A 25,135-nucleotide genomic window follows, 5' to 3' on the forward strand; every position below is an offset into this window, starting at 1 on the left:
AGTAACATGGCTGGGTTTCTCAGTCTCGAGAAGATAAAGTTCGCCTTAAGAGGGTCAAAAGTCGGGTTCACCTGGAGGTGGCAGCCGTTCGTCGAATTTCTCGGGGAAAATTAAAATGTCGGTAGATGCAGTATTCCAAGGGGGGGGGAGCGAGAGAGCCGGATTGTTGTTTTATGGTTGGGGTGTGTGAAGATTGGGGTGTGGGGGGAAATATTTATTATATCATGTTGATGTCATTGTTAATGTTATTTTTATAAATATTTTCAACTACCTTAATAAAAATATTTTTTTAAGAAGAAATAAAGCAGGATAACTTTCAATAAGCCTTATGACCATCAGACCTGAGGTGTAGCTTAAATACTATTGAATACTACCATTTGCCATGGCTTATAAATCCCCGCAATGTTGTTTGTCCTTTTTTATGGCAGGAGTTATGATAAACCAATCAGTGACTGTTGGGAAAACTTTCTATACATTGAAGGACACCTTTGTTCAGTGTGACACATGGCAAGAAAGCACATTCTATTCCTGCAGTTCCAAATACCTTGGGCGAGATTCTCCACTCCCGCGCCGGTTGGGAGAATCGCCTGGGCCGCCAAAATTTCCCGGGACACCGGTCCGACGCCCTCCCGTGATTCTCCCAAGCGACGGGAACGGCCCCGTCGAGTTCCGCGGGCGGCAGGCCGGAGAATCGCCGGAGACACCCAAAATGGCGATTCTCCGGCACCCCCGCTGTTCTCAGTCCACCTGGTCGCTGCCGTCGGGAACAGCGCGCGAACACTGGGGGGGGGGGGGGGGCGGCCTGCGGGGGGGGGGGGGAGGGGGATCCTGCACCGGGGGGTACCTCAAATGTGGCATGGCCCGCGATCGGTGCCCACCGATCGTCGGGCTGTCCTCTCTGAAGAAGGACCTCCTTCCTTCCGCGGCCCCGCAAGATCCGTCCGCCATCTTCTTGCGGGGCGGACTCAGAGAGGACGGCAACCACGCATGCGCAGGTTGGCGCCGACCAACCCGCGCATGCGCGGGTGACGCCAGTTATGCAGCGCCGGCCGCGTCATCTATGCGGCGCCGCCTTTACGCGGCGACAAGCCCTGGCGCGTGTAGATGACACGGCCCCGATCCTAGCCCATTGTCGGGGCCTGAACCGGTTGGGTTCGGGGCCGTTTCGCGCCGTCGTGAACCTCGACGGCATTCACGATAGCGTGGGCACTTCGGCGCGGGAGTGGAGAATCCCGCCCCTTAAGTTTCTCAATATTTTCTTCATTATTCAGTACTGTGGCTGCAGTTTAATACTTAAAACATGATCTTAAGAGTGGTATTTTTATGTTTTCCTTATTGTCCACCTTTATTTTGGAGCACTAGTCATGGGTGGTTTTGTTATCAACAACATGGTGCCATTTGGTATGGTGTCAAGATGGGAAAAATGGACTGGGTTTGGGATTTAAAATGGCAAAGCTGAAGAAGGAACAAATGTCTCACTCAAATGTACTTAAGAGATAGTACCCCAAGCCCTGATGTATAATGCTCGAGGTGCTCGCTGGTTCAAACACAAAGAGGTGCAGAGCATTTGAAACCATCAGTTGGAGTGAACTTTATTCATTGCTACTTAAAACTTACATCATTTCCGCCCCTTTGCCACAGGTTTGGCATTTGTTCAGGAGACTATCTTTCAAAAGTCAATTAAGAGCCTGGAATTCCATGTTTCTTTCAGTGCAAGTTGGAATGGTTCCATAAAGCTCTCAACATAAGAGAACTTAAGGAATACTTCTGGGCGAAAAAAAGCAGTAACTGAATTTAGTATGTCCTGATGAAGACTGATTCAGCAACATCAGCAAAAAGGCTCTCTGAGCTCTATGCACTTAATTAATTGCAGGAAAGATTAGAAATTCAAATACATGATTTTACTATTGCATTCAGTATGACACATAGAATTAATGGCTCGTACTTTACACCTCACTTTGTTAAGGATGGTGGAAATCATGTGTGCGTTCCCAACAATAGGGTTACGCATTGTATTGAGCAATGCTCTGAAAGTTCATGAACCTGAGGCTAGAGTTGCTTAATTATACACTTCTTCAGTTAAATGTAACTAACAAGATTAACTCACAGCCAAAATGTCCCACGTATTCTGCTGAAAGCTGTTGAAATAAGATACTTTTATTGCAATTATCAAAGAAGATTAAGACTAAAGTTCTCACTCCCCTGTACCAAATCCAACAGGAGATGAATGAAAAGGAAATTTGTGTTTGAATGGAAAATAAGTGAATCTGATTTTAAATTTCACAATCAATGTATAGATACTAAAATTATACCCTCAGAACTTGCACACTTCAGAATAATATGTTTGAACAACTTTGTTAATGGGCTATTCGTTACTGACAAATATGAATTCTCCCATTTTTACTCAAAGAAGGACTGTATCCCTCTTCAAGTATGTAACTAGTAGAGTTGATGAGAGGGAGCCAGTGGATGTGGTTTATTTGGACTTTCAGAAAGCTTTCGACAATGTCCTACATAAGAGTTTAGCATGTAAAATTTAAGTGCATAGGATTACGAGTAGTCTATTGAGATGAATAGAAAACTGGTTGGTAGACAGGAAATAAAGAGCATGAATTAACGTTTTTTTCCGAAATAGCAGGCAGTGACTATTGGGGTACAGCAGGGATTGGTGCTGGGACCCCAGCAATTCACGATATATATTAATGATTTGGATGAGGGAACAAAATGTAATATCTCTAATTTTGAAGATGACACAAAGTTGGCTGGGAGGGTGAGCTGTGAGGAGGATGCAGAGATCCTTCAGTGTGATTTGGACAAGTTGAGTGAGTGGGCAAATGAATGGCAGATTTCATAGAATTTACAGTGGTGGAGGAGGCCATTCGGCCCATCATGTCTGCACTGGCCCTTGAAAAGCGCACCCTAGTTAAGCCCGCACCTCCACTCCATCCCGATAACACAATATCCCCACCTAACCTTTTGGACACTGAGGGGAAATTTAGCATGGCCAATCCACCTAAGCTGCACAGCTTTGGACTGTGGGAGGAAACTGGAGCATCTGGAAGAAACCCACGCAGACATGGAGAGGAAGTGCAAACTCCACACAGACAGCCACCAGAGGTCGGAATTGAACCCAGGACCCTAGATCTATGAGGCAGCAGTGCTAACCCCTGTGCCACCCTGCCGTCCATGGCGCAGTAAAATTTGGATAAATGTGAGCTTATCCACTTTGGTAGCAAAAAACAGGAAGGCAGACTATTAACTGAATAGCCATAAATTAGGAGAGGGCAATATGCAATGAGACATAGGGGGCGAGATTCTCCGACCCCCCACCAGGTCGGAGAAACGCCGGGGGCTGGCGTGAATCCCGCCCCCGCCGGTTGCCGAAGTCTCCGGCACCAGAGATTCGGCGGGGGCGGGAATCACGCCGCGCCGGTTGGCGGGCCACCCCCGCTCGATTCTCCGGCCCGGATGGGCCGAAGTCCCGCCGCTAAAATGCCTGTCCCACCGGCGTAAATTAAACCACCTACCTTACCGGCGGGACAAGGCGGCGCGGGCGGGCTCCGGGGTCCTGGGGGGGGGGGGCACGGGGCGATCTGGCCCGGGGGGGGTGCCCCCACGGTGGCCTGGCCCACGATCGGGGCCCACCGATCCGCGGGAGGGCCTGTGCCGTGGGGGCACTCTTTCCCTTCCGCCTCCGCCACGGTCTCCACCATGGCGGAGGCAGAAGAGACTCCCTCCACTGCGCATGCGCGGGAATGCCGTCTGCGGCCGCTGACACTCCCGCGCATGCGCCGCCCGGAGATGTCATTTCCGCGCCAGCTGGCGGGGCACCAAAGGCCTTTTCCGCCAGCTGGCGGGGCGGAAATTCGTCCGGCACCGACCTAGCCCCTCAATGTTGGGGCTGGGCCCCCAAAGATGCGGAGCATTCCGCACCTTTGGGGCGGCGCGATGCCCGTCTGATTTGCGCCGTTTTGGGCGCCAGTCGGACATCGCGCCGTTTCCGGAGAATTTCGCCCAACGTTCCTCATACACCAGTCACTGAAGGTAAGCATGCAGGTGCATCAGACAGTAAAGAAGGCAAATTATATCTTGGCCTTATATCGAGAGGATTCGAGTATAGGAGCAGTGATATCTTGCTGCAATTATACAGGGCCTTGATGAGGCCACACCATTGTTTTAGTTTCTTGAGGAAGTATAGGCGTTGTCGTGCTTTCTTGGTCATAGCATCAACATGGGTGGACCATCAACGTGTTGGTGATGTGTAGGCCCAGGAAATTGAAGCTGTCAACCATCTCCACCTCGGCACTATTGATGCTGACAGGCGTGCATGATACTTTGCTTCCTGAAGTCAATGACCAGCTCTTCAGTTTTACTGACGTTGAGGGAGAGATCGTTGTCGTTACACACGCCACTAGGTTCTCTATCTCCCTCTTGTACTTTGACTCATCGTTGTTTGAGATCTGACCCACTACCGTCGTGTCATCAGCAAACGTATAATTGGAACTGGAGCCGGATTTTGCCACACAGTCATGTGTGTATCGGGAGTATAAAAGGATGCTAAGTACCCGGAGGGGGTGGTAGAAGCAGGGACGATAGTGACATTTAAGGGGCATCTTGACAAATACATGAATAGGATGGGAATAGAGGGATACGGACCCAGGAAGTGTAGAAGATTGTAGTTTAGTCGGGCAGCATGGTCGGCACGGGCTTGGAGGGCCGAAGGGCCTGTTCCTGTGCTGTACTTTTCTTTGTTCTTTGTTCTTTGTACGCACCCTTTGTATTGAGGACTATCAGTCAAAATGCTACCAGTTAATATTTTTCCTGTTACTTTCAATGTTGGAAAATGGGGAAACTGCTAAACAATCCAGAATTTTAATATAAGGTGAGCCTTGTGCTTTATTAAAAGGATAAGTGGGACCTTACGAACATAGGATGGCACATTGACACAATGGTTAGCACTGCTGCCTCACAGAGCGAGCGACCTGGTTCAATTCCGGCTTTAGGTGACTATGTGGAGCTTGCACTTTCTCCCCGTGGGTTTCTGTGTGGGTTTCCACTGGGTGCTCCAGTTTCCTCCCATAGTCCAAAGAATTGCAGGTTAGGTGGATTGGCCAAGCTAAACTGTCCCTTAGTGTCCAAAGATTAGGTGGAGTTACAGGGATAGGGCCAGGAAATGGGTCTAGGTAGGGTGCTCTTTCAGAGAGTTGAGGCAGACCCGATGGGCCGAAAGGCCTCCTTCTGCGCTATATAGGAATTCTATGGTTCTTTACAAATTTTGAGCATAGCCCCAAAACAGTCAAGGAATAAAAGTTTATGGTGAGTGGGCGGGTAAGTGGAGCTGAGGCCACAAAAAGATCAGCCATGATCTTATTGAATGGCGGAGCAGGCTCAAGGGGCTTACTCCCGTTCCTAGTTCTTATGTTCTTATTATGTAGGAGCAGGTGTAGGCCACACATCCCTTCCAGCCTGTTCCACCATTCAATAAGATCATGGCTGATTTGATTTTAACCTCAACGCCACATTCCTGTCTACTCCCGATAACCTTTCATCACCGCCCTCCCCTCGAAACAAGAATCTAACCACAATGCTCGGTTTGCAAGATATTGGCTAGTGTTTGGGGGATCTTTCAGTGGAGCTGTGGGCAACATCTTAGCAGATTTACTGAGCAAAATATTGCTCAATTCTCAGAAAACTTTCACTCGATGGAATTTCTTTTTCAGCTCTGCAGAAAGAAAACCAACTCCAGTACATTTGTTGAATATGATACTCAATAGGAAAGCAAGATTGTAAGTAACATCCTCTGTTGTGCTTCATATTTAATTAAAGACAAGCTGTGGACACACTTTAATTATGTTTTGCACGTTTATTACAGTGTAGCCTGGTGGAAACCCCCAAATTCCTCAAAGGAGACTGAATCCAGGATGTAGAGTTATTTTTCCTTGCAGTATGTCAAAGAAACAAAGACAAAAATAGTGAAGAAAATCTTTAAAGTATAAAGCAGAGTAAGGAGAAGGAATATACTGGTGCCAATTTTGTCTAATCTTCATTTGTGCATGTAGAATTTCACTTCCTCTCTCCCACTTCAATTATTGGCATCAAACAGCTGAATTTGTACTTTGTTATTTAATTAGATAGAATGTATCTGTAAACTTCTCCTTGGCATTTCATACATAAATTAAAAGTCTTTAATTTTCACAATGTTTTTCAGAAGGCACAACTTTTACAAGATACTGTTCTTTAGTGAACACTGATTTTCATTTTCATTTTAAATCATTGACTTGATATTTGATTTTTTTACTCATCGCCAATCAAAATTTTGTACATGTGTCTGAAGTAAAATATTTTAATATTTTCAAAGCTGTTTTAAAAACTACGCCAAGAATATACTTGGGGAAAAATATACCGACAAGTATTTAATTTGCTGTTTCATGAAATATTCTACGCCTCTTTAAATTGATCGTTTTTGATTTCATTCAATTCCTTCATATGTATAATTAAGGTCGGATTGACTTTTCTCATAACCAGCTCGTAAATCTTCTGTAATGTGCTTTGTATGCCAGTTTCTATCAGGTGGTAGCATTTTTGCTTTTGGCCTAGCAAGTTGTAGGTTTAAGCCCCTTTCCCTCTTGCATAACCTAGGCTGACACTGAGCAAGTGTTGTACTTTTGGAAGTACCATCCTTGGGTGATATATTAGTTAAATTGAGACTTAACCTTTTTGATCAGATGGGCATTAAACGTTTTATGACACCAAGGGAAGAATGGGAATCCTCCTGATCACCTTGACAAAATTCCTTCCTTTTGCCTACATACCCAAAGGCAAGTTAATTGATCATTCAACTCTTTGCGATGCTGCACAGAAAATGGACGCTGCTGGTAGAATCTTGTGGCAGCGATGAGGGTTTCTGCCCCCAGCTGGAGATCTAGTGACCCCCCCCCCCGCGTTGCCTCTTTTTAGGAAGGCCCGATGCTTCTTGTGTCACTCAGGCACATGGTGGGCCAGCAAAGGGCCTTCCCCCAGGATCAAGGCCTGGCTCCTGCCCACTGTTAGTTGCCAGCTCAGCAGCTCAACCAGGGAGAAGGTGGCTGTTACCAGTACTACACCCACCTAAAGCCTCAGATTGAGGAGGGACAAGGCACAGGTGAATCTCATGCCCACTTATCTAAAAAGTGTCTTGTGGAACTAACAAGATATTCTTACAAAGAGATAATACGAACATAAGAACTAGGAGCAGGAGTAGGCAATTCAAACCCTTGTGCCTGCTACGCCATTCATGGCTGATCTCATCACAGCCTCATCTCCACCTTCCTGCCCGCTCTCATAACCTTTCACCCCGTTACTAACTAAAAATCTATCCATCTCCTCCTTAAATTTGTTTAGTGTTCTGGCATCCACTGCACTCAGGGGTAGAGATTTCCACAGATTCACGACCCTTTGAGTGAAGTAATTCATCCTCATTTCTGTTATAATCTGCCACCCCTTAGCCTAAAACTATTGCCTCTTATTCTAGAATGTCCAACAAAGGGAAACATCTGCTCTGCACCTCCCCTGTCAAACCCCCTTTAACATCTTGTATACCTCAATTAGATCTCCTCTCATTCTTCTAAACTTCAGTGAGTATCGGCCTAAACTGCTCAATCTCTCTTCATAATACAAGTCCTTCATCTCTGGAATCAATCTCGTGAACCTTCTCTGAACTGAGTCCAATGCATTTATGTCCTTCCTCAAGTAAGGGGACCAGAACTGTGCACAATACTCCAGATGCATTATCACCAATGCAATAGCACTTCCTTACTTTTATACTCTATTCCATTGGCAATGAATGCCAAAATTCCATTTTCCTTCCTTAATACCTGCTGCACCTGCATACTAACTTTCTGTAATTCATGCACAAGGACACCCAGAGCATTTTGAATTTTCTCTCCATTTAGATCATAAGTTTCCTTTTTATTCCTCGTCAAAATGGATAACCTCACACTGATCCGCATTAAATTCCATCTGCCAGATTTGGGCCATTAACCTTACCTACCCTACACAAATCCATTTGTAAATTTCTTATTTCCACATTTCACCTCGCTGTCACACCTATTTTAGTGCCATCTGCAAATTTGGCTATAGTACATTCTACTCGTGCATCCACATCATTAATATGGATTGTAAGTAGTTGAGCCTGAGGACTGAACCCTGTGGCAGCTTGCCAACCAGAAAAAGACCCATTTATCTTCACTCTCTGCTTTCTGTTGGTTAGCCAATCCTCCACCAAGCTAATATATTACCCCCAGCTCTGTTGGAATGCACCTTGTGTATTAACCCCCTGTGTGGCACCGTACCAAATACCTTCTGGAAGTCCATGACTTCATGGGCTGTGGGTTTACAATAGAAGGGGTATACTTCAGGTGTATGTCCCTTAGTGACTGGAAAATTGGATGGAAACATGCAATTGAAAGTGTGATCGACATGGGACACCCAGGAGCTGCCTCAAAATAAGGGCACTTGGGAAGGATAAGATACATCAGACTATGGTGAATCCATGTTGACTTTGGCTGAACACCCTGATTAACTTAAGAAGACCAAGAGCTATAAGAGACTGCTATTGCCTGCAGCTACGGAGTTCAACACTCACTACTTCATCCATCCTTTCATCAGATCTGCGCTCAGTAAACCATTCTCACCTGTTATGGGTCATATAGTTTTCTGTCTGTGGCTTTGCAAGCTTATGTATCATATCAAAACTATTGCTTCTTAATAAATTGTTTTAAACTGTTTGTGACCTTGACTCCCTTTTTCGGGCAAACTGTGACTCGCGGGCCAAAACCATGGGTGCTTACTGGGCCATTTCAGAGAACATTTAAGAGTCAACTACTCTTGCTGTGGGTCTGGAGTTACATAGGCCAGACGGGATAAGGACAACAGATTTGCAACAATCCCATAGTTTCATGCTCACCGTTATATTTTAATTCCAGATTTTTAAAATTGCATTGGTGGGTTATGAAGTCATATCGCTGGGTCATTTGTCCAGGCCTTGGGGGTTATTAGTTCAGTAATATCACTTTGCTACTATCATTCTACTGACCTCATTGATACCAAAGAGAAAATCTGTCAGAGCCATTAAAAAATACAGTACATGCCATCATCATGGAGACAACTTTAACAGAGCTACACATTTAGAAAATTGCTGACAATCTTAGCTCTACAAAGCACTCAGTTGGCAACACCTGGAAGATGATGAGGGATAAATACAGGATGGAGGGAATCATTCTTGTGTATCTCCTTTGTGTTCTCTCTAATACCTTCACATCCTTCAATTATGCTGCCTAGAACTTAGGTTTAACATGACCTCCTTACTCTTGTACTCAATGCCCCTATTAATAAAACCTAGAATACTATCTGCTTTATTAACTGCTCTCTTGACATGCCCTGCTACCTTCAATGACTTATATCTTATACACACAGGTCCAGTTGTTCCTGCATCGCAAGGATTTATCCCTTTATTTTATATTGTTTTTCTACATTCTTCCCGCAAAATGAATCACCTCACAGTTTTCTGAACTTCATCTGTCACTTGTCCTATTGACATTCAAGACTCTTCTTTTTTTGGCAGTCCCTCAGGGTCGAGGGTGATTTGTTTCCACTCCCAGGGGGTGGATTCTGTGGTGACTGAAGGGACCTATCCTGGAGCTGCAGACTGTGGCAGGTGGTGACTGGATTCTGGATTCTGTGCACTCTTCCAGTTGTTTACATTTAGCCTCCATGTGCTCCACTCGGTGGGACTCGAGGGGATTGGAGTCTTTGCAGATGCTTCTTCTCCAGTCTGTGTGTTCTAGGGCAAGCAATTCCCCTATGTCGTTGGGGGTGTTGTATTTATTTAGAGAGGCTTTTTGAATACCCTTCTGGAGTTTCCTCTGCCTCCTGGTGATCGCTTGCCATTGCGGAGTCTTCTGTTTGAGCATGGGGAGTATGTGGCCCACCCATTGCAACTGGTCAAGCATGACCATGCCTCGATACCGGAGATATTGGCCTTGGAGAGGACACTCACATTGCTACACCTATCCTGTCAATAGAGTTGCAGGATTTTGTGGAAGCAATGCTGGTGATACCTCTGCAGGGATTTGAGGTGTCCACTGTACATTGCCCATGATTCTGATGCCTGCAAGAGGGCGGGGACCACGGCTCCTCTGTAGACCAAGTGCTTGATGCAGGATTTGAGGTCTCGGTCTTCAAAAACTTTGTTCCTCAGGCATCCGAAGCCTGCCCTGGCGCAATGGAGTCATTGTTGGATTTCATTGTTGATGTCTGCTCGCAACAGAGAGGGGGCTCCAGGGTATGGGAAATGGTCCATATTGTCCAGGGGCTCACTGTGGATCTTGATCTTCAGACTTCAGTGTTGTGTGGCAGGAGCAGGCTGGTAGAGAACCTTTGTTTTACGGATGTTTAGTCTGAGGCCCATTCTTTCATATGTCTCGGTGAATGCACCAATGATGGTTTGTAGCTCAACCTCTGAGTGCACGCATTCACAGGCATCATCTGCGAACCGCAGCTCGATGACAGAAGTTGGGATGGTTCTGGCCTGCAGGCATTGGAGGTTGAACAGTTTCCCACTTGTCCTGTAGGTTAGCTCCACTCCAGCAGGGAGCTTCATGGTAATGGGATGGTGTGTTGCAGCTAGGAAGATGGGAGAAGAGCATTGGTGCAATTACACAGCCTTGCTTGACCCCAGTTTGTAATTGTATTGGGCCTGTGATGGATCCGTTGGTGATCACGGCTTGCATCTCATGATGGAGCAGACGGAAAATGGCGACGAATTTCAGTGGGTAGCTGAATTTGAGGAGGACATTCCACAATCCCTCACAGTTGACAGAGTTGAAGGCCTTTGCAAGATTGAAGGAAGCCATATACAATTACGGCATCTCTGAGATCCCCCAGCATGCTCTCCCTCTTGAAGACAAGGGTGATGAGGTTGTGCATTCATGGAGTGACTCTCCACCGTATGTTAACACTTCAGCTGGGATTCCGTCTGTGCTGGAGGCTTTGTTGTTTTTCAGCTGTTGGATGTTTTTTTCGTCCTCACGGTGGGCTGGGGCTGTCCTGAGATGGTGGCGGGTAGCGTGTTGCAGGATGGATTTGAGAGCAAATGTGTCAAGGTCTGTGTCTTGATTGAGGAGGTCCTCGAACTTCTCTCTCCAGTGGGCGTCAGTTGCCTCTCTGTTTTTGATGAGCATCTCTCCCTTTCTGGCTCTCAGTGGGGTAGGACCGTGGATGGCTTTAAGCGCGACATAGAAACTGCGCACAACGTGGTTGTCAGAGGAATAGTCCAGAGACAGGAGTGAAACTTCAACCATGACAGCTGTAAGAATTTAAATTTAATGAATAAATAAATTGGAGATAAAATGCTCGTCTCATTTATTATGGTCATGAAACTACCGGATTTTACTCAAAATCCATTTGGTTCACAAATGCCCTTCAGGAGAGGACGTCCGCTACCCGGTCTGGCCCACATGTGACTTTCTGCTCACAGCAATGTGGTTGACTCTCAACTCCAAAATGGTCTAACAAGCCAGACTGCTACAACAAAATGTCAATTTAGGTTTCTCGGTTAGGGAGTTTTACTTATAGTTTATTATGTGCCTGTCCTAATTTATATTATGAGATGATTTAGATATTAGAGGGCGGCACGGTGGCACAGTGGTTAGCACTGCTGCTCACAGTTCCAGAGACCCAGGACATGGGTTCAATTCCGGCTTTGGGTGACTGTCTGTGTGGTCTTTGCAAATTCTCCCCCGTGCCTGCGTGGGTTTCCTCCGGGTGCTCCTGTTTCCTCCCACAGTCCAAAGATGTGCAGGTTAGGTGGATTCACCACTCTAAATTACCCTTGGTGTCCAAAAGATTAGGTCGGGTTACAAGGATAGGATGGAGGCGTGGGCTTAAGTGGGTGCTCTTTCCAAGGGCTGGTGCAGATTCGATGGGCCGAATGGCCTCCTTCTGCACTGCAGGGAATCTATGATTCTGTGATGATCAGAAAAGCACTGTTAAGTAACATGCACAAATCGCTGTTAATTCACTACTTAATTATAGCTGATTAGATGGCAAATTGAATTTGCTCTGGGATTCTTAAAAGCTCAGAAGATCCCATGCATTTGAAGGAGTTCTTTCGGAGAGGACATTTCACTTCTAGATTTGTATGAATTAGACTGTGAATGTTTTCAGTAATAAAAATTATCATACAGAAATTCAGTATTGCATTTATTTATGGACATCAACAAAATGCACAATCCATCAAAACATAACACACAGTTTGTACAATTTTTTCCCTTTATTCCCCCCTCCCCCCACTCCCCCCCCCCCGCGCACCCCCCCCCCCCCCCCCCGCGCAGCCCCCCCCCCCCCCCGACAAACAACTCAAATAACGTCATGAACAGACTCCACCGCATCTCAAAACCTTCCTCTGATCCCCTCAACTCAAACTTAATCTTCTCCAGCTGAAGAAAGGTGTACAGGTTCACTTGCAAGGCTGCCACCCCGGTGGTGTGTCCGACCTCTAATTTAAGAGGATGTTTTGCCGGACAACCAGAGAGGCGAAGGCCACCCTTCCCCTCCAGCAGGTCAGGCTCCTCCGAGACCACAAAGATCACCACCATAGGGTCCGGCCTAACCTCCACCCTCACTATCTTAGATAGCGTCCCAAACACTGCCTCCCAAAAGCTCTCCTGCTTCTCACAGTCCCAGACCATTTGAGCATGATTCGCTGGCCGCCGCCTGCACTTCTCACACCCATCGGTCATCACCTGGAAGCACCCACTTATCCTCGCCTGAGGCATGTGTATCCTGTGCATCACCTCGAACTGTATCAAGCCCATCCTCGCACAGGAAGAGGTTGGGTTCACCCGCCGCATCGCCTCACATCATAGTCCCCAACCTATTTCCCTCCCTAACTCCCCTTCCATTTACGCTTTACCCTCAACACCTGCATCCCGCCCTGCACCCCCAACCGTATATATCCCCAATCCTACCCTCTCCCAAGTCGTCAGGAAGCAGCAGTTGCTCCAAAGGTGTGTACTCCGGATGCTTGGGGAACGTCCGCCACTCCTTACGTTCAAAGTCCCGCACCTGCATATACCTAAACTCAGCCCTTCGGCACTCTAACCTCTCCCGCAGCTTTCTGGTCCGAAAAACTTCCCCTCTGAGAACATATCCCTAACCTGCTCCAGCCCCGCCTCCCTCCACTTCTAATACATCCCCCCCACCCCCCACCCCCCCCCCCCCCGTAGCCATCTGGGATGGCCACTTCCAGAATACAAAATGGATGTTTGCAAAGATAGTAGGGAACTATGGACAATGCTAAGAAAACAAGCAGACACAGAGCCTGTACGTGTATTGGGACCGCAGCTCCCAGGCGAGACTGAAACTGTAGGTCTATTAGCATACTGATGTCTATTAGCATTCCCATCTCTGGGAACAAAGGGGAGATCTGGCTCCAGACCTCACGGCGCCAGTTCCCCAAACCGAAAGCACAAACAAAGCCAGGCCAACGACCACAGAGGACACGCCCAGCCACCAGGGCACCCACCCCTTTATTGATCAAGATCAATACGAGTGATCAAGATACGGCCCAATTGATTGGGGCCAAGTTCAAGGCCCGCCCAAAAGTGCGCAAAGCCTTTTCAGGTATAAGAAGAAGGCCCCAGGAGAGAATCGCTCTCTTGGAATCGGCTCTTAAAGCGGAGAGATCCTTCCACCAGCTACACCAGAAGCAAGTAAATCCAAGGTCAACGCTCGCTACCAGACGGACAACCTTGTACCACTTCGACCCCAGCAGCCTCAGATCCGAACAACGGCCATAGTTCCTCTGACTGAGTGGGCGCCCAAAGTTAAGTATAGGTGTTAGCGTTAGAGATAGTTTAGTCTGTAGTATTTCGTGCATGAGTAGATATTACTGTGTGTGTAAATAAATAGTATTGACTTTGAACTAACTAACTGGTGTATCGGCTCTTTGATCAGTATTCGGGTTTGAATCTTGTGGAGGTATCGAAATATACCTGGCGACTCTAATGCAAATGTAATTAGGATTAAGGAAGGCGACCATATTGACCGCCATATTTAGAACCAAATAAAGAGAGCAACACCCCCCCACCCCCATCTTAAACTTTTTGCTCCCAAACACTGGCGCCAACACCGACATTCTTTCCAACTTGAAATACCTTCTCAACTGGTTCCATATCCTGATTGTCGACTGCAATGCACAAGCTTATTGTACGATAAATGAAAGCTAAATCATCTTTTGGGATGCATTCATTTTTAAGTTTAGGGGAGTTGGTTAACTCAGTTAGCTGGATGGCTGCCTGGTTTATGATGTGGGTTTAATTCCCATACTGGCTGACGTTACTCATAAAGGTTATTCTCAACCTTGCCCCTCTCCTGAGGTGTGGTGATCCTCAGGTTCAATCACCTCCCGTCTGCTCTCAAAGGGGAGAGCTGCCTGGTGAAGCATCATATTTTGCTTGTCTTCTTAAGCATTCACTATCAGAATAAACCAACTCAAATGCAAAAAAGGTACCCCATTTCTTCAGCTTCACCATATTCTCTACATACCTCTCTCAAATTTATGCTTTGAGCCTCACAGCAGGAGTTCTGAATTTTAAAATAACAAAATACGCTTCCAATCATAGAATTTACAGTGCAGAAGGAGGCCATTCGGCCCATCGAGACTGCACCGGCCCTTGGAAAGAGCATCTACCCAAGCCCACACCCCCACCCTATCCCCATAACCCAGTAACCCTACCCAACACTAAGGGCAATTTGGGATCAAAGGGCAATTTAGCATGGCCAATCTACCTAACCTGCACATCTTTGGACTGTGGGAGGAAACCGGAGCACCCGGAGGAAACCCACGCACAGACGGGGAGAACGTGCAGACTCCGCACAGACAGTGACCCAAGCCAGGAATCGAACCTGGGACCCTGGAGCTGTGAAGCAATTGTGCTAACCCTATGCTACCGTGCTGCCCTCACAATGTGATATTTAAAATTGACTTATGATGATTCTCTGGTGTATTATAATTATGATCATTGGGATAAATTAATGGAAAATGTAGCCTTTTCAGATTCCTTAAAGGCAAGCCAACTAATGTTCATTTTCAAAAGTGTATAACTGCTTTACAGCACAACATTTACGAGATGAAGATAAAATGACAATAATAAGCAAACAGACGTGGCAAAGGATTATTTAGAAAGGGGAATTCTAAACCCGTTTCATTAAATGCTCATACTTGATGCCCTCATAGTTAGAACAAACACACTTGGAGCTTTGGTGAAATAAGTCTATAAACATTTCTGGGTCTGCTCAATGAACATAAATACCATTTCCTAAAGTCCGTAGCCTTACGCATTGATGTACATTTTATAGAGGTTATTTATGGAGGAGTGAAATCATAACTAACTTAAGTAAAAGTAATTGCATTCCCATTCATGGGACTTTGCTTCTCAATAAATCTGAATGACACACACACACATGGTTCAACAAATCTAAGCTTGTATAAATATTTGGAAACATTTAATTGTGCATTCGTACCTAGAAACACTGAAACCACATTTGTGCTCAATTTTTAAAAAGTAATATTTAAATTGCAGAAAAAAATGGCATGTTAAGAAAAATGTAAAGCGCTATCTCGGAACCATCTGTTCATGATTGGTAGTGTTATGATCTAGTTAAGGACCATTAACATTTGAAAAGAATTCCGAATACCTAATTTTAACCAACAGAACTCTGCTGCAAGATTTTTATCTTTTTTTAAACAAAACAAACTTTATTGCATATAAAAGACTTAAACAAAACAAGCGCTATTTATTAACTTAACTTAAATATTAATTGGAACCTCTATAGGTCGAACAGTTCGGATGGGGCAGATTTTGTACAGTGCGTGCAGGAGGGTTTCCTGACACAATATGTGGATAGGTCGACAAGAGGGGGGGCCACATTGGATTTGGTACTGGGTAATGAACCAGGTCAAGTGTTAGATTTGTTTGTGGGAGAGAACTTTGGAGATTGTGACCACAATTCAGTGTCTTTCACTATTGCAATGGAGAGGGATAGAGCCATACGGCAGGGCAAGGTTTATAATTGGGGGAGGGGTAATTATGATGCGATTAGGCAAGAATTAGGGAGCATAAGATGAGAACAGAAACTGTCAGGGAAAGGCACAAATGAAAAGTGGAGCTTGTTCAAGGAACAAATACTGCGTGACCTTGATAGGCAGGGAGGAAATGGCCGTGTGAGGGAACCATGGTTCACAAAAGAGGTTGAATGTCTTGTCAAGAGGAAAAAGGAAGAGTATGTAAGGATGAGAAAACAAGGTTCAGTAGGGTCGCTTGAGGGTTACAAGGAATGAGCTCAAAAAAGGGCTTAGGAGAGCTAGGAGGGGGCATGAGAAGTCCTTGATGGGTCGGATCAAGGAAAACCCCAAGGCTTTTTACTCTTATGTGAGAAATAAAAGAATGACCAGGGTGAGGGTAGGGCCGGTCAAGGACAGTAGTGGGAACTTGTGCATGGAGTCAGAAGAAATAGGAGAGGCGTTGAATGAATACTTTTCTTCAGTGTTCACTAAGGAGAGGGGCCATGTTTTTGAGGATGAGAATGTGATACAGGCGGGTAGGCTGGAGGAGGTAGATGTTTTGAGGAAGGATGTATTAGCAATTTTGAAAAACCTGAGGGTCGACAAGTCCCCTGGGCCAGATGGGATATATCCAAGTATTCTTTGGGAGGCAAGGGATGAGATTGCAGAGCCTTTGGCTTTGATCTTTGGGTCCTCACTGTCCACGGGGATAGTGCCAGAGGACTGGAGAGTGGCGAATGTTGTTCCTCTGTTCAAGAAAGGGAATAGGAATGACCCTGGTAATTATAGACCAGTTAGTCTTACTTCGGTCGGTAGGATAATGGAAAAGGTCCTGAAGGATAGGATTTATGACCATTTGGAAAGATGCAGCTTAATCCGGGATAGTCAACACGGATTTGTGAAGGGTAAGTCTTGCCTCACAAATTTGATTGAATTCTTTGAGGAGGTAACTAAGTGTGTGGATGAAGGTAGAGCAGTTGATGTCGTTATACATGGATTTTAGTTAGGCGTTCCCCATGGTCGGCTCATGAAGAAAGGAAGGAGGTGTGGGATAGAGGGAAATTTGGCCAATTGGATAAGTAACTGGCTATCACATAGAAGACAGGGTGGTGGTGGATGGAAAATTTTCAGACTGGAGACCAGTTACCAGCAGTGTACCACAGGGATCAGTGCTGGGTCCTCTGCTATTTGTGATTTTTATCAATGACTTGGAGGAGGGGGCTGAAGGGTGGGTCACTAAATTTGCTGATGACACCAAGATTGGTGGAGCAGTGGATGAGGTGGAGGGCTGTTGTAGGCTGCAAAGAGACATTGATAGGATGCAGAGCTGGGCCGAAAAATGGCAGATGGAGTTTACCCCTGATAAGTGCGAGGTGATTCATTTTGGTAGTAAAAATTTGAATGCAGATTACAGGGTCAACGGCAGGGTTCTGTGGAGGAACAGAGAGATCTTGGGGTTCGTGTCCACATATCTCTGAAGGTTGCCACTCAAGTGGATAGAGCCGTGAAGGCTTATAGTGTGTTAGCGTTTATTAACAGGGGGCTTGGGTTTAAGAGCCGTGGGGTTATACTGCAACTATACGTGACCCTGGTGAGACCACATTTGGAGTATTGTGTGCAGTTCTGGTCACCTCATTATAGGATGTGGAAGCATTGGAAAGGGTGCAAAGGAGATTTACCAGGATGCTGCCTGGTTTGCTGGATAGGTCTTATGAGGAAAGGTTGAGGGAGCTCGGGCTTTTCTCTTTGGAGCAGAGGAGGATGAGAGGTGACTTAATAGAGTTTTATAAGATAATGAGGGGGATAGACAGAGTGGACGTTCAGAGACTATTTCCTCAGGTGGATGTAGCTGTTACAAGGGGCCATAACTATTAGATTTGAGGTAGGTCCGAGGTAGGTTCTTTACTCAGAGAGTGGTTAGGATGTGGAATGGACTGCCTGCTGTGATAGTGCAGTCGGACACTTTAGGAACTTTCAAGTGGTTATTGGATAGGCACACGGAGCACACCAGAATGACAGGTAGTGGGATAGCTTGATCTTGGTTTCGGACAATGCTTGGCACAACATCGAGGGCCGAAGGGCCTGTTCTGTGCTGTACTGTTCTATGTTCTATGTTAACAATTTGGTTTATAATTATATATGTTATGCACTCAAGTCTACTTCCCACTTCCAAGAATTCTGTTATATGACAATATTAAAGTTATATACTTCTGTAGGGACCATCGATAAATATACCACAATCCTCTGGAGAATGTCCCTCAGCACCAGCTACTCTCAGCCGGGAAACTTTCATTTGTCATCTCTTGACTGTGAAGGCCTCGGTCCCTTGTTCTGGTTACTTTTCAATACTTCCACTGGTTATTTTGTTTTGAAATAAGACATTGTGAGGCCCACTGTAGATTCTTCCATTAGCTTCAAACTAGACAATCTGCCAGCTCCTGTTCCTCACAAAGTTTGAACTGAGATTAGGCCTCACACACCCTCTTCATGGTCAGAGATAAAGTTAGTGTTTTACTCTTGTTACAGTGCAGGTGTGTCTAATTGGTTAAGTTCTTTCAATGAGCTGCAAACCACACAAGGTCCAAATTACAATGAAAGACCTCTCCCAGCAAACACCCAGATAAATTAAACCAGAGAGCCTTTCTAAACTCCACCTTATCGCCATGTTGACAGAAACTGTATGAGATATCCTCAAACTGACCTTTAATTATTCCTCAATTACGTTTTTTAAAATCTGAAGTAAATGGATTTTACGACTGTTCAAGATTTACTTAATGTTTTTAAACTAACTTGGTGCTCAGTCCCAAAAGAAAAACATTCTTCTGGATTGTATTTACTTGCAAGAAGTGCAGACGTCACATCTCCAGTTCTCCAGCAAAGTTAGCCCATCTGCTATTTTATGATCTTCGCCTTTCTAGTTGCTAACCACTTAAAGTAACATGGCACCAATGTTTTAAGTTCAATAGACTGCGAGCTGCTTTAATTGTATTTATTCCATCTTCTACAGTTAAACTTTAATTCCTGAAATTAAATATTATATACCAAGACAAATAGTTGAAACTTGAACCATGAACTTGAGTTTCACAACAGCAGAATAAGGAAGCTGTATGCAAAATTCCTTTGCTTCTTCCAACGGTTTTTGCTTTGACTAACTTCGCAAACACCCAGTGCTGCTGTAAAGTGGATTAATAAATTTACAAAAACTGAGTCAGCGACCGAAGGTTGTGGAAAGAAAATCACCGAAGCAGTGAGAATGGGCGTGTTCCTCTGAAACAACTCTGGTCGTGCTAGTTCCTCTCCTCACCCCATGTCATTTGAACATATGCCCCAAATCCTGATCCTTACCCTCCAGAGTTTAGCTCTAGCTATCAACATATAAACATATTCAGTACAGAAAACTGTGGTTGCTAATACCAAAAATGGTTTCCAACAAAAAAATATTGTTTTTTAATTCTTTCTTTTATTTAAAAAAAACGTTATTGTCACAAGTAGGCTTACATTGCAATTAAGTTACTGTGAAAAGCCCCTAGTCGCCACATTCCGGCGCCTGTTCAGGTACACAGAGAGAGAATTCAGAATGTCCAAATTACCTAAAAGCACGTCTTTCGGGACTAGTGGGTGGAAACTGGAGCACCCAGAGAAAACTCAACCAGCCAGGAATCGAACCCGGGACCCTGGCACTGTGAAGCCTTCATATCTTTGGATATGAACAGTGCGGTAATATTTTCCAAAGTTGTATGGTCATTTGAAGATTTTCAGCCTTCATCTTAACGTTGGCCTATACATATGTACTTCCACCTAAGACTTATGGAGTAAAAGGTTATTTCCTCTTCCCCCAAACACTGAGGGTAGCACAGCTGCTTCACAGCACCGGGGTCCCAGGTTCAATTCCTGTCTTGGGTCACTGTCTGTGTGTATTCTGCACATTCTCCCTGTGTCTGCGAGGGTTTCCTCCGGGTGCTTGGGTTTCCTCCCACAAGTCCCGAAAGACGTGCTGTTAGGTGAATTGAATATTCTGAATTCTCCCTCTGTGTACCCGAACAGACGGCGGAATGTGGCGACTGGGGAATTTCCACAGTAACTTCATTGCAGTGTTAATGTAAGCCTACTTGTGGCAGTAAGGATTATTATTTTTAAAATTGCAGCTCCTCCCATAATTGCACTTTAGCGAATTCAGCACAAGTCCTGGGATAAGCATTTCCCTGTTTGACAACAGTGGGTGGCAGAGAGGGAATGCAGAGCTGTTTTTTATACCCTGTTCGGGTGAGGAGATGGGAACAATAGGTGGAAAGGTTATCAAAAGTGCGTTTTGAAAGTAGAAGCTGCCACTGAATGTGCCTTCTGCCTTTCGTATATACGGAGAAGTGGCCAGGACACTCCCCAGACACGTAAAGCTTTGGTAGGCACCAACATGCGATTGTGAATTAAACACGTTTAAATAGTCATGTATTTTTGACCATCTTGCAATATTCGTTGTGGGGGGCAGATGATTAATCTGTCAAAATCTCCCCGATTAGTGAAGGTGGTTTTTTTTGCTCCCCGCGGGCAATAGAGAAAGTGCAGATGCAGCCTTCAGTGTAATACACCGTGCTGCCAGGGTGTGGCAGAGACAGTGTGTGTGTGCTTTTTTCCCCCCTTTAGCCCGTTTAAGCAAATGATAAGGTGGCTCCGGACTCGCAAAGGCGTTGGAGGTAGTCCCGACACTGCTCTTAAATAAGCTCCCGGCCGCAGCCACCACACTCTGTCCCTGACAGATCCCAGGCTCACAGTCATCCTCCCCACTGCCTGAAGTTGAGGCTCGGTTTCCTGTTTCCGGCGGTTCCTCTAAGACGCTGCAGACCCTTAAGTTGCAGATCTCCCTCTAGCCTAATCCGGAAGAAGGGAACTTCCCCTCTCCTCTTTCTCTCGCTACAGAATGAAGCCGGGTAAGAACATTCTCCTTTGCAAACCCCCTCCCCCCCCCCCCCCCCCCCCTCCTCCTCCTCGGAGCCTTCCTGCGTTACAGACTGTGCTGAGCCATCCTTTTGTGCTTGACTCCCAGTTGCAGCAGCAGCAGCTGCTGCTGTGTGTGCAAAGATGTCCATGTGGGTGACTGCAGCTCCCCCCGCCCCACAATGCTGATTTGAGTGGCCAAGCTGAATGTGGTTTAAATGGGGTTTGTGCAGGGATCAGTGAACGCTGAATCAAGACTTCAGGCCTGCAGGCAGTCATCGTTTCTGCGGGGATTCGCTGGCTCCCTTTTGTGTTGAATTCTCAAAGCCCTGTTGCTTCTTTCCAGCTGCACCGCTCGGATCTTTGTAACAGGCGCTGCTATTGACCTGAAGGAAGAAGCAACTTGAGAGGAGTTTAACAAAGGGGGGGTGGGAACACATTTTTTTTCCGGACCTCGGGAGTGTTCCCTCCCTTCAGAAATTGCCACTTTGCAACATTTTGTATTGCCAGTATCTTGTGCACCTTAACGAATTTGGTCGGATGCCGGTGGCAAACTTATGAGTTAAAGGGCAGCAGCGAGGGAGCACTCTCTTCAACGCTACGCTCTACAGATTTTGCATTAAATACCCGTGAGGCCAACATCAGTGAATGCAGACATGAAGAAGTTGCTGTCCTAGACATTCTCCTCTTCCTGAAGCTGTGCTACCTAGCCCAAACTCGCCGGCATCCAGATACATTGAATGCAGCAAATGAACTTGCTATACTGACATGATTGATGTGCGGTTCCCAAAGGTTTGAAACCAGCGCCCTTTTAGGGACAAGGTTTTGGAGCTTCCTTCCCAATGCACTGCACAGATCTCTCCCCCCCCCCCCCCCCCCGTGCTGTGGACTGATACATTGTTGCTCCTTATATTGTTGCTGACTCTAATGTGGTAGCAAGTGATGTATCATTCTGCACATGACAGTTCTGTTGCATTCGGGTGTTTGGCAGGAGTTAAATTAGATGCAAGATAGAATTGATCTATCTCGAGGTACAAATAAGGTCACTCGAGGGAGTGTTTTGTTTGACAGAAGCAAATAATAAAAGTGTTGGTACAGTTTTAAAATCCTGCACGATCCGCTGACCTGATCTAAACTTTCCAATATGCATCCATGGTGGGATCTGGGAACTACAGCTGTAGGAAAGGAAGGCAAAAGGGTCGCTACTAGAAGATTAAGATTGCAAAAGATTACCCAAAGACGATTGAAGCATCCTAATTGCTACTTGAGGGCAGTTCCAAATTGCAGCTTGCGCAGTCTTAGCCAGCATAGAACTACATTTAAGTGATAGTCAATAAAGAACGAATGTTTGTTATCTTGAGCGAAAACTTAATGGAATTGTATGCAATGAAACTTGGCTTTCATTTTTGGTTATTGTTATAGGTCTTTGTCCAGAAAAGGCGGCAGCGTTCACCAAAAAATTCAAGGGTGAGCCACGTTACAACCTTGCCCAGAATGTGGCAACCAGTGGTGACCTTCTACAAACTTACCTTCAGAGACAAGTTATTCAGGAAACATCGCATGTATTCAAGAATGTCATTCCTGCAGAAGGAAAGCCAGTAACAAACCAGAAACATACAGGTAATTGTCATCCAATGAACTACTCTGAATTAAGAAAACCCAGTGACCCTAACATTTAGTTTTGAATATTTAATATTATGCCAAATAAATGCCTCATTATATTATATTAATAAGTTCATAAGATATAGGAACAGAATTAGGCCATTTGGCCCATTGAGTCTGCTCCACCATTCTATCATGGCTGATATGTTCCTCATCTGCTCCCTACAATGTTACAGACCAAGATCTGGATTGCGAAATCAGCCAGAGCATCTCCTCCCTAGAAGACATGACCGAGGAGCTGGCGTAGGCAATTTAGCCTCCCGAGCCTAACACCCTCAATGTGATCATGGCTGATCCCATCCTGGCCTCAACTCTACTGTCCTGCCCGTTCTCCATAACCCTTCAACCCATTACCCATTAAAAATCTGTCTAACTCCTCCTTAAATTTACTCATTGTCCCTGCATCCACCGCACTCTGGGGTAGCAAATTCCACAGATTGACAACTTTTGGGAGAAGTATTTTTTCCTCAAATCTGTTTTAAATTTGCTACCTCTTATTCTAAGGTTATAACCTCTCATTTTAGAATGTCCCACAAGGGGAAGCATCAGCTCCTTGTCTACTTTATCCATACCTTTTAGCATCTTGTGCACCTCAATTAGATCTCCCCTCATTCGTCTAAACTATAGAGAGAATAGGCCTAAACTGTTCAATCTCTCCTCATACGACAAACCCCTCATCTCTGGAATCAATCTAATGAATCTCCTCTGAACTGCCTCCAATGCCACTTCATCTTTGCTCAAATAAGGGGACCAAAACTGTGAACAATACTCCAGGTTTAGTCTTACCAATGCCTTGTATAGGTGCAACAACACTTATTTACCTATATACTCAATTCCTTTTGCTATAAATGCCAATATTACATTTGCTTTCCTTATTATCTGCTGCACCTCCATGCTTGTTTTCTGTGACTCGTGCACGAGGACACCTAGATCCCTCTGCATTGGAGCACCCAGAAGTCTCTCCCCACATAGGTACAAAGTTGTCTTTCCATTTGTTCAACCAAAATGCATGACCTCACATTTATCCACGTTAAACTCCATCTACCACATTTTGGCCCACTCTCCTAACCTACCTATATCCTAGCATAATCAAAGACCCCTCCCACCCGGCTTACTCACTCTTCCAAGTTCTTCCATCAGGCAGGAGGTACAAAAGTCTGAGAACACGCACAAACAGACTCAAATCAGCTTCTTCCCTACTGTTAGCAGACTCCTAAATGACCCTTTTATGGACTGACCTCATCAACACTACACCCCTGTATGATTCACCCGATGCCGCTGTTCTGTAGTTACATTGTGTACCTTGTGTTGCCCTATTATGTATTTTCTTTTATTTCCTTTTCTTTTCATGTACTTAATGATCTGTTGAGCTGCTCACAGGAAAATTGTTTTCACTGTGTACACGTGACAAAAAAACAAATCCAATCCAATCCATTTGTAATGTTCTTATTTCCTCATTGCAACTTACTGTCCCACCTATTTTTGTGTCATCTGCAAATTTGGGTATAGAACCTTCTAATAGAACATAGAACAGTACAGCACAGAACAGGCCCTTCGGCCCTCAATGTTGTGCCGAGCATTGTCCGAAGCTACGATCAAGCTATCCCACTCCGTGTCATTCTCGTGATTTGATATTTGCCGTAAATATGTCTTGCATCATTAGATATATGTCGGCCAATTAATAATACAGTTATCCTTTCGAACACTTGTAATCTCCATAATTCTTTCAATTCACCCTGTTCCTGTTTACAATGCGGGAAATTATTTCGTAGTCAGGATTGTGACTATAATTTGATCAGCTTCAATTTACCCAGTTGATGGCAAAAAATGCTTAGTCAGCAATTAAACTTTCTGCAGTCTTGGTTTGAATGGGTGTTCTGAAAGAAGTGATTATACCCCACAGCATCCAGTGCTGTTTGACAGTAGATGATCTGTATTTGCGAGCAGCACCCAATGCAAGGTAATTGAACTGAAATATTAACTCCATTTCTCTCTCCAAATTTGCAGTCTAACCTGCTGGGTGTTTGTAGCATTTGTTTCGTTTCATCAGTAATTTGCTTTTGTTTTTTAGATTTGTGATAATGTGTACTTACCATACTTATGAAACATGTGTGAATGAACTTTGTTCATCCCTCGCTTAATCTTGTTGCCTGAGTTGTACAATACGTGTGTGTGAAATGAGAGTTACCTTGTCATGCATCCAATGAGCATAACCTTGAGTAATTTGTAATTTCCTCCTGTCCAGGACCATGGGTTGATTTTTGTCTCCAATGTGTGATGTGAAAATCGAGGAATCTTGCAAATATAGAATTTGAAGCCTCAGTTGCAAAAATCAGTTTCCGTAAACGCATCAAATCCTCACTGTAAACGAGACAGGAACTTTTTATTTCATACCTTTAAACTATATCAAGCACTTGGCCTATTTTTCTGCGCCCG

General features: G+C 45.1%; 3 protein-coding genes across 3 annotated transcripts in view; 2 read left to right on the forward strand and 1 right to left on the reverse strand.

Annotated features, from left to right (window-relative positions):
* The window catches only part of LOC140386845 (transmembrane and immunoglobulin domain-containing protein 1-like), a 36,540-nt gene extending 27,777 nt beyond the window's left edge, over positions 1-8,763 (forward strand). Inside the window, exons 5-6 of the mRNA XM_072469600.1 lie at positions 5,721-5,786; positions 5,873-8,763. Coding sequence (XP_072325701.1) covers positions 5,721-5,774 — 54 coding nt within the window. The 3' untranslated portion in view covers positions 5,775-5,786; positions 5,873-8,763. The remainder of the gene's footprint in view (positions 1-5,720; positions 5,787-5,872) is intronic.
* The window catches only part of crybb1l3 (crystallin, beta B1, like 3), a 117,449-nt gene extending 93,598 nt beyond the window's left edge, over positions 1-23,851 (reverse strand). The window contains exon 1 of the mRNA XM_072469605.1: positions 23,819-23,851. Coding sequence (XP_072325706.1) covers positions 23,819-23,836 — 18 coding nt within the window. The 5' untranslated portion in view covers positions 23,837-23,851. The remainder of the gene's footprint in view (positions 1-23,818) is intronic.
* blmh (bleomycin hydrolase) overlaps positions 20,746-25,135 on the forward strand; it is a 105,804-nt gene continuing 101,414 nt past the window's right edge. Inside the window, exons 1-2 of the mRNA XM_072469601.1 lie at positions 20,746-21,030; positions 22,460-22,657. Of these exons, the coding sequence (XP_072325702.1) occupies positions 21,021-21,030; positions 22,460-22,657 (208 nt within the window). The 5' untranslated portion in view covers positions 20,746-21,020. The remainder of the gene's footprint in view (positions 21,031-22,459; positions 22,658-25,135) is intronic.

The sequence above is a fragment of the Scyliorhinus torazame genome, chromosome 12 (genome assembly GCF_047496885.1).
Source record: "Scyliorhinus torazame isolate Kashiwa2021f chromosome 12, sScyTor2.1, whole genome shotgun sequence".
In the NCBI taxonomy this organism is placed as follows: Eukaryota; Metazoa; Chordata; class Chondrichthyes; order Carcharhiniformes; family Scyliorhinidae; genus Scyliorhinus; species Scyliorhinus torazame.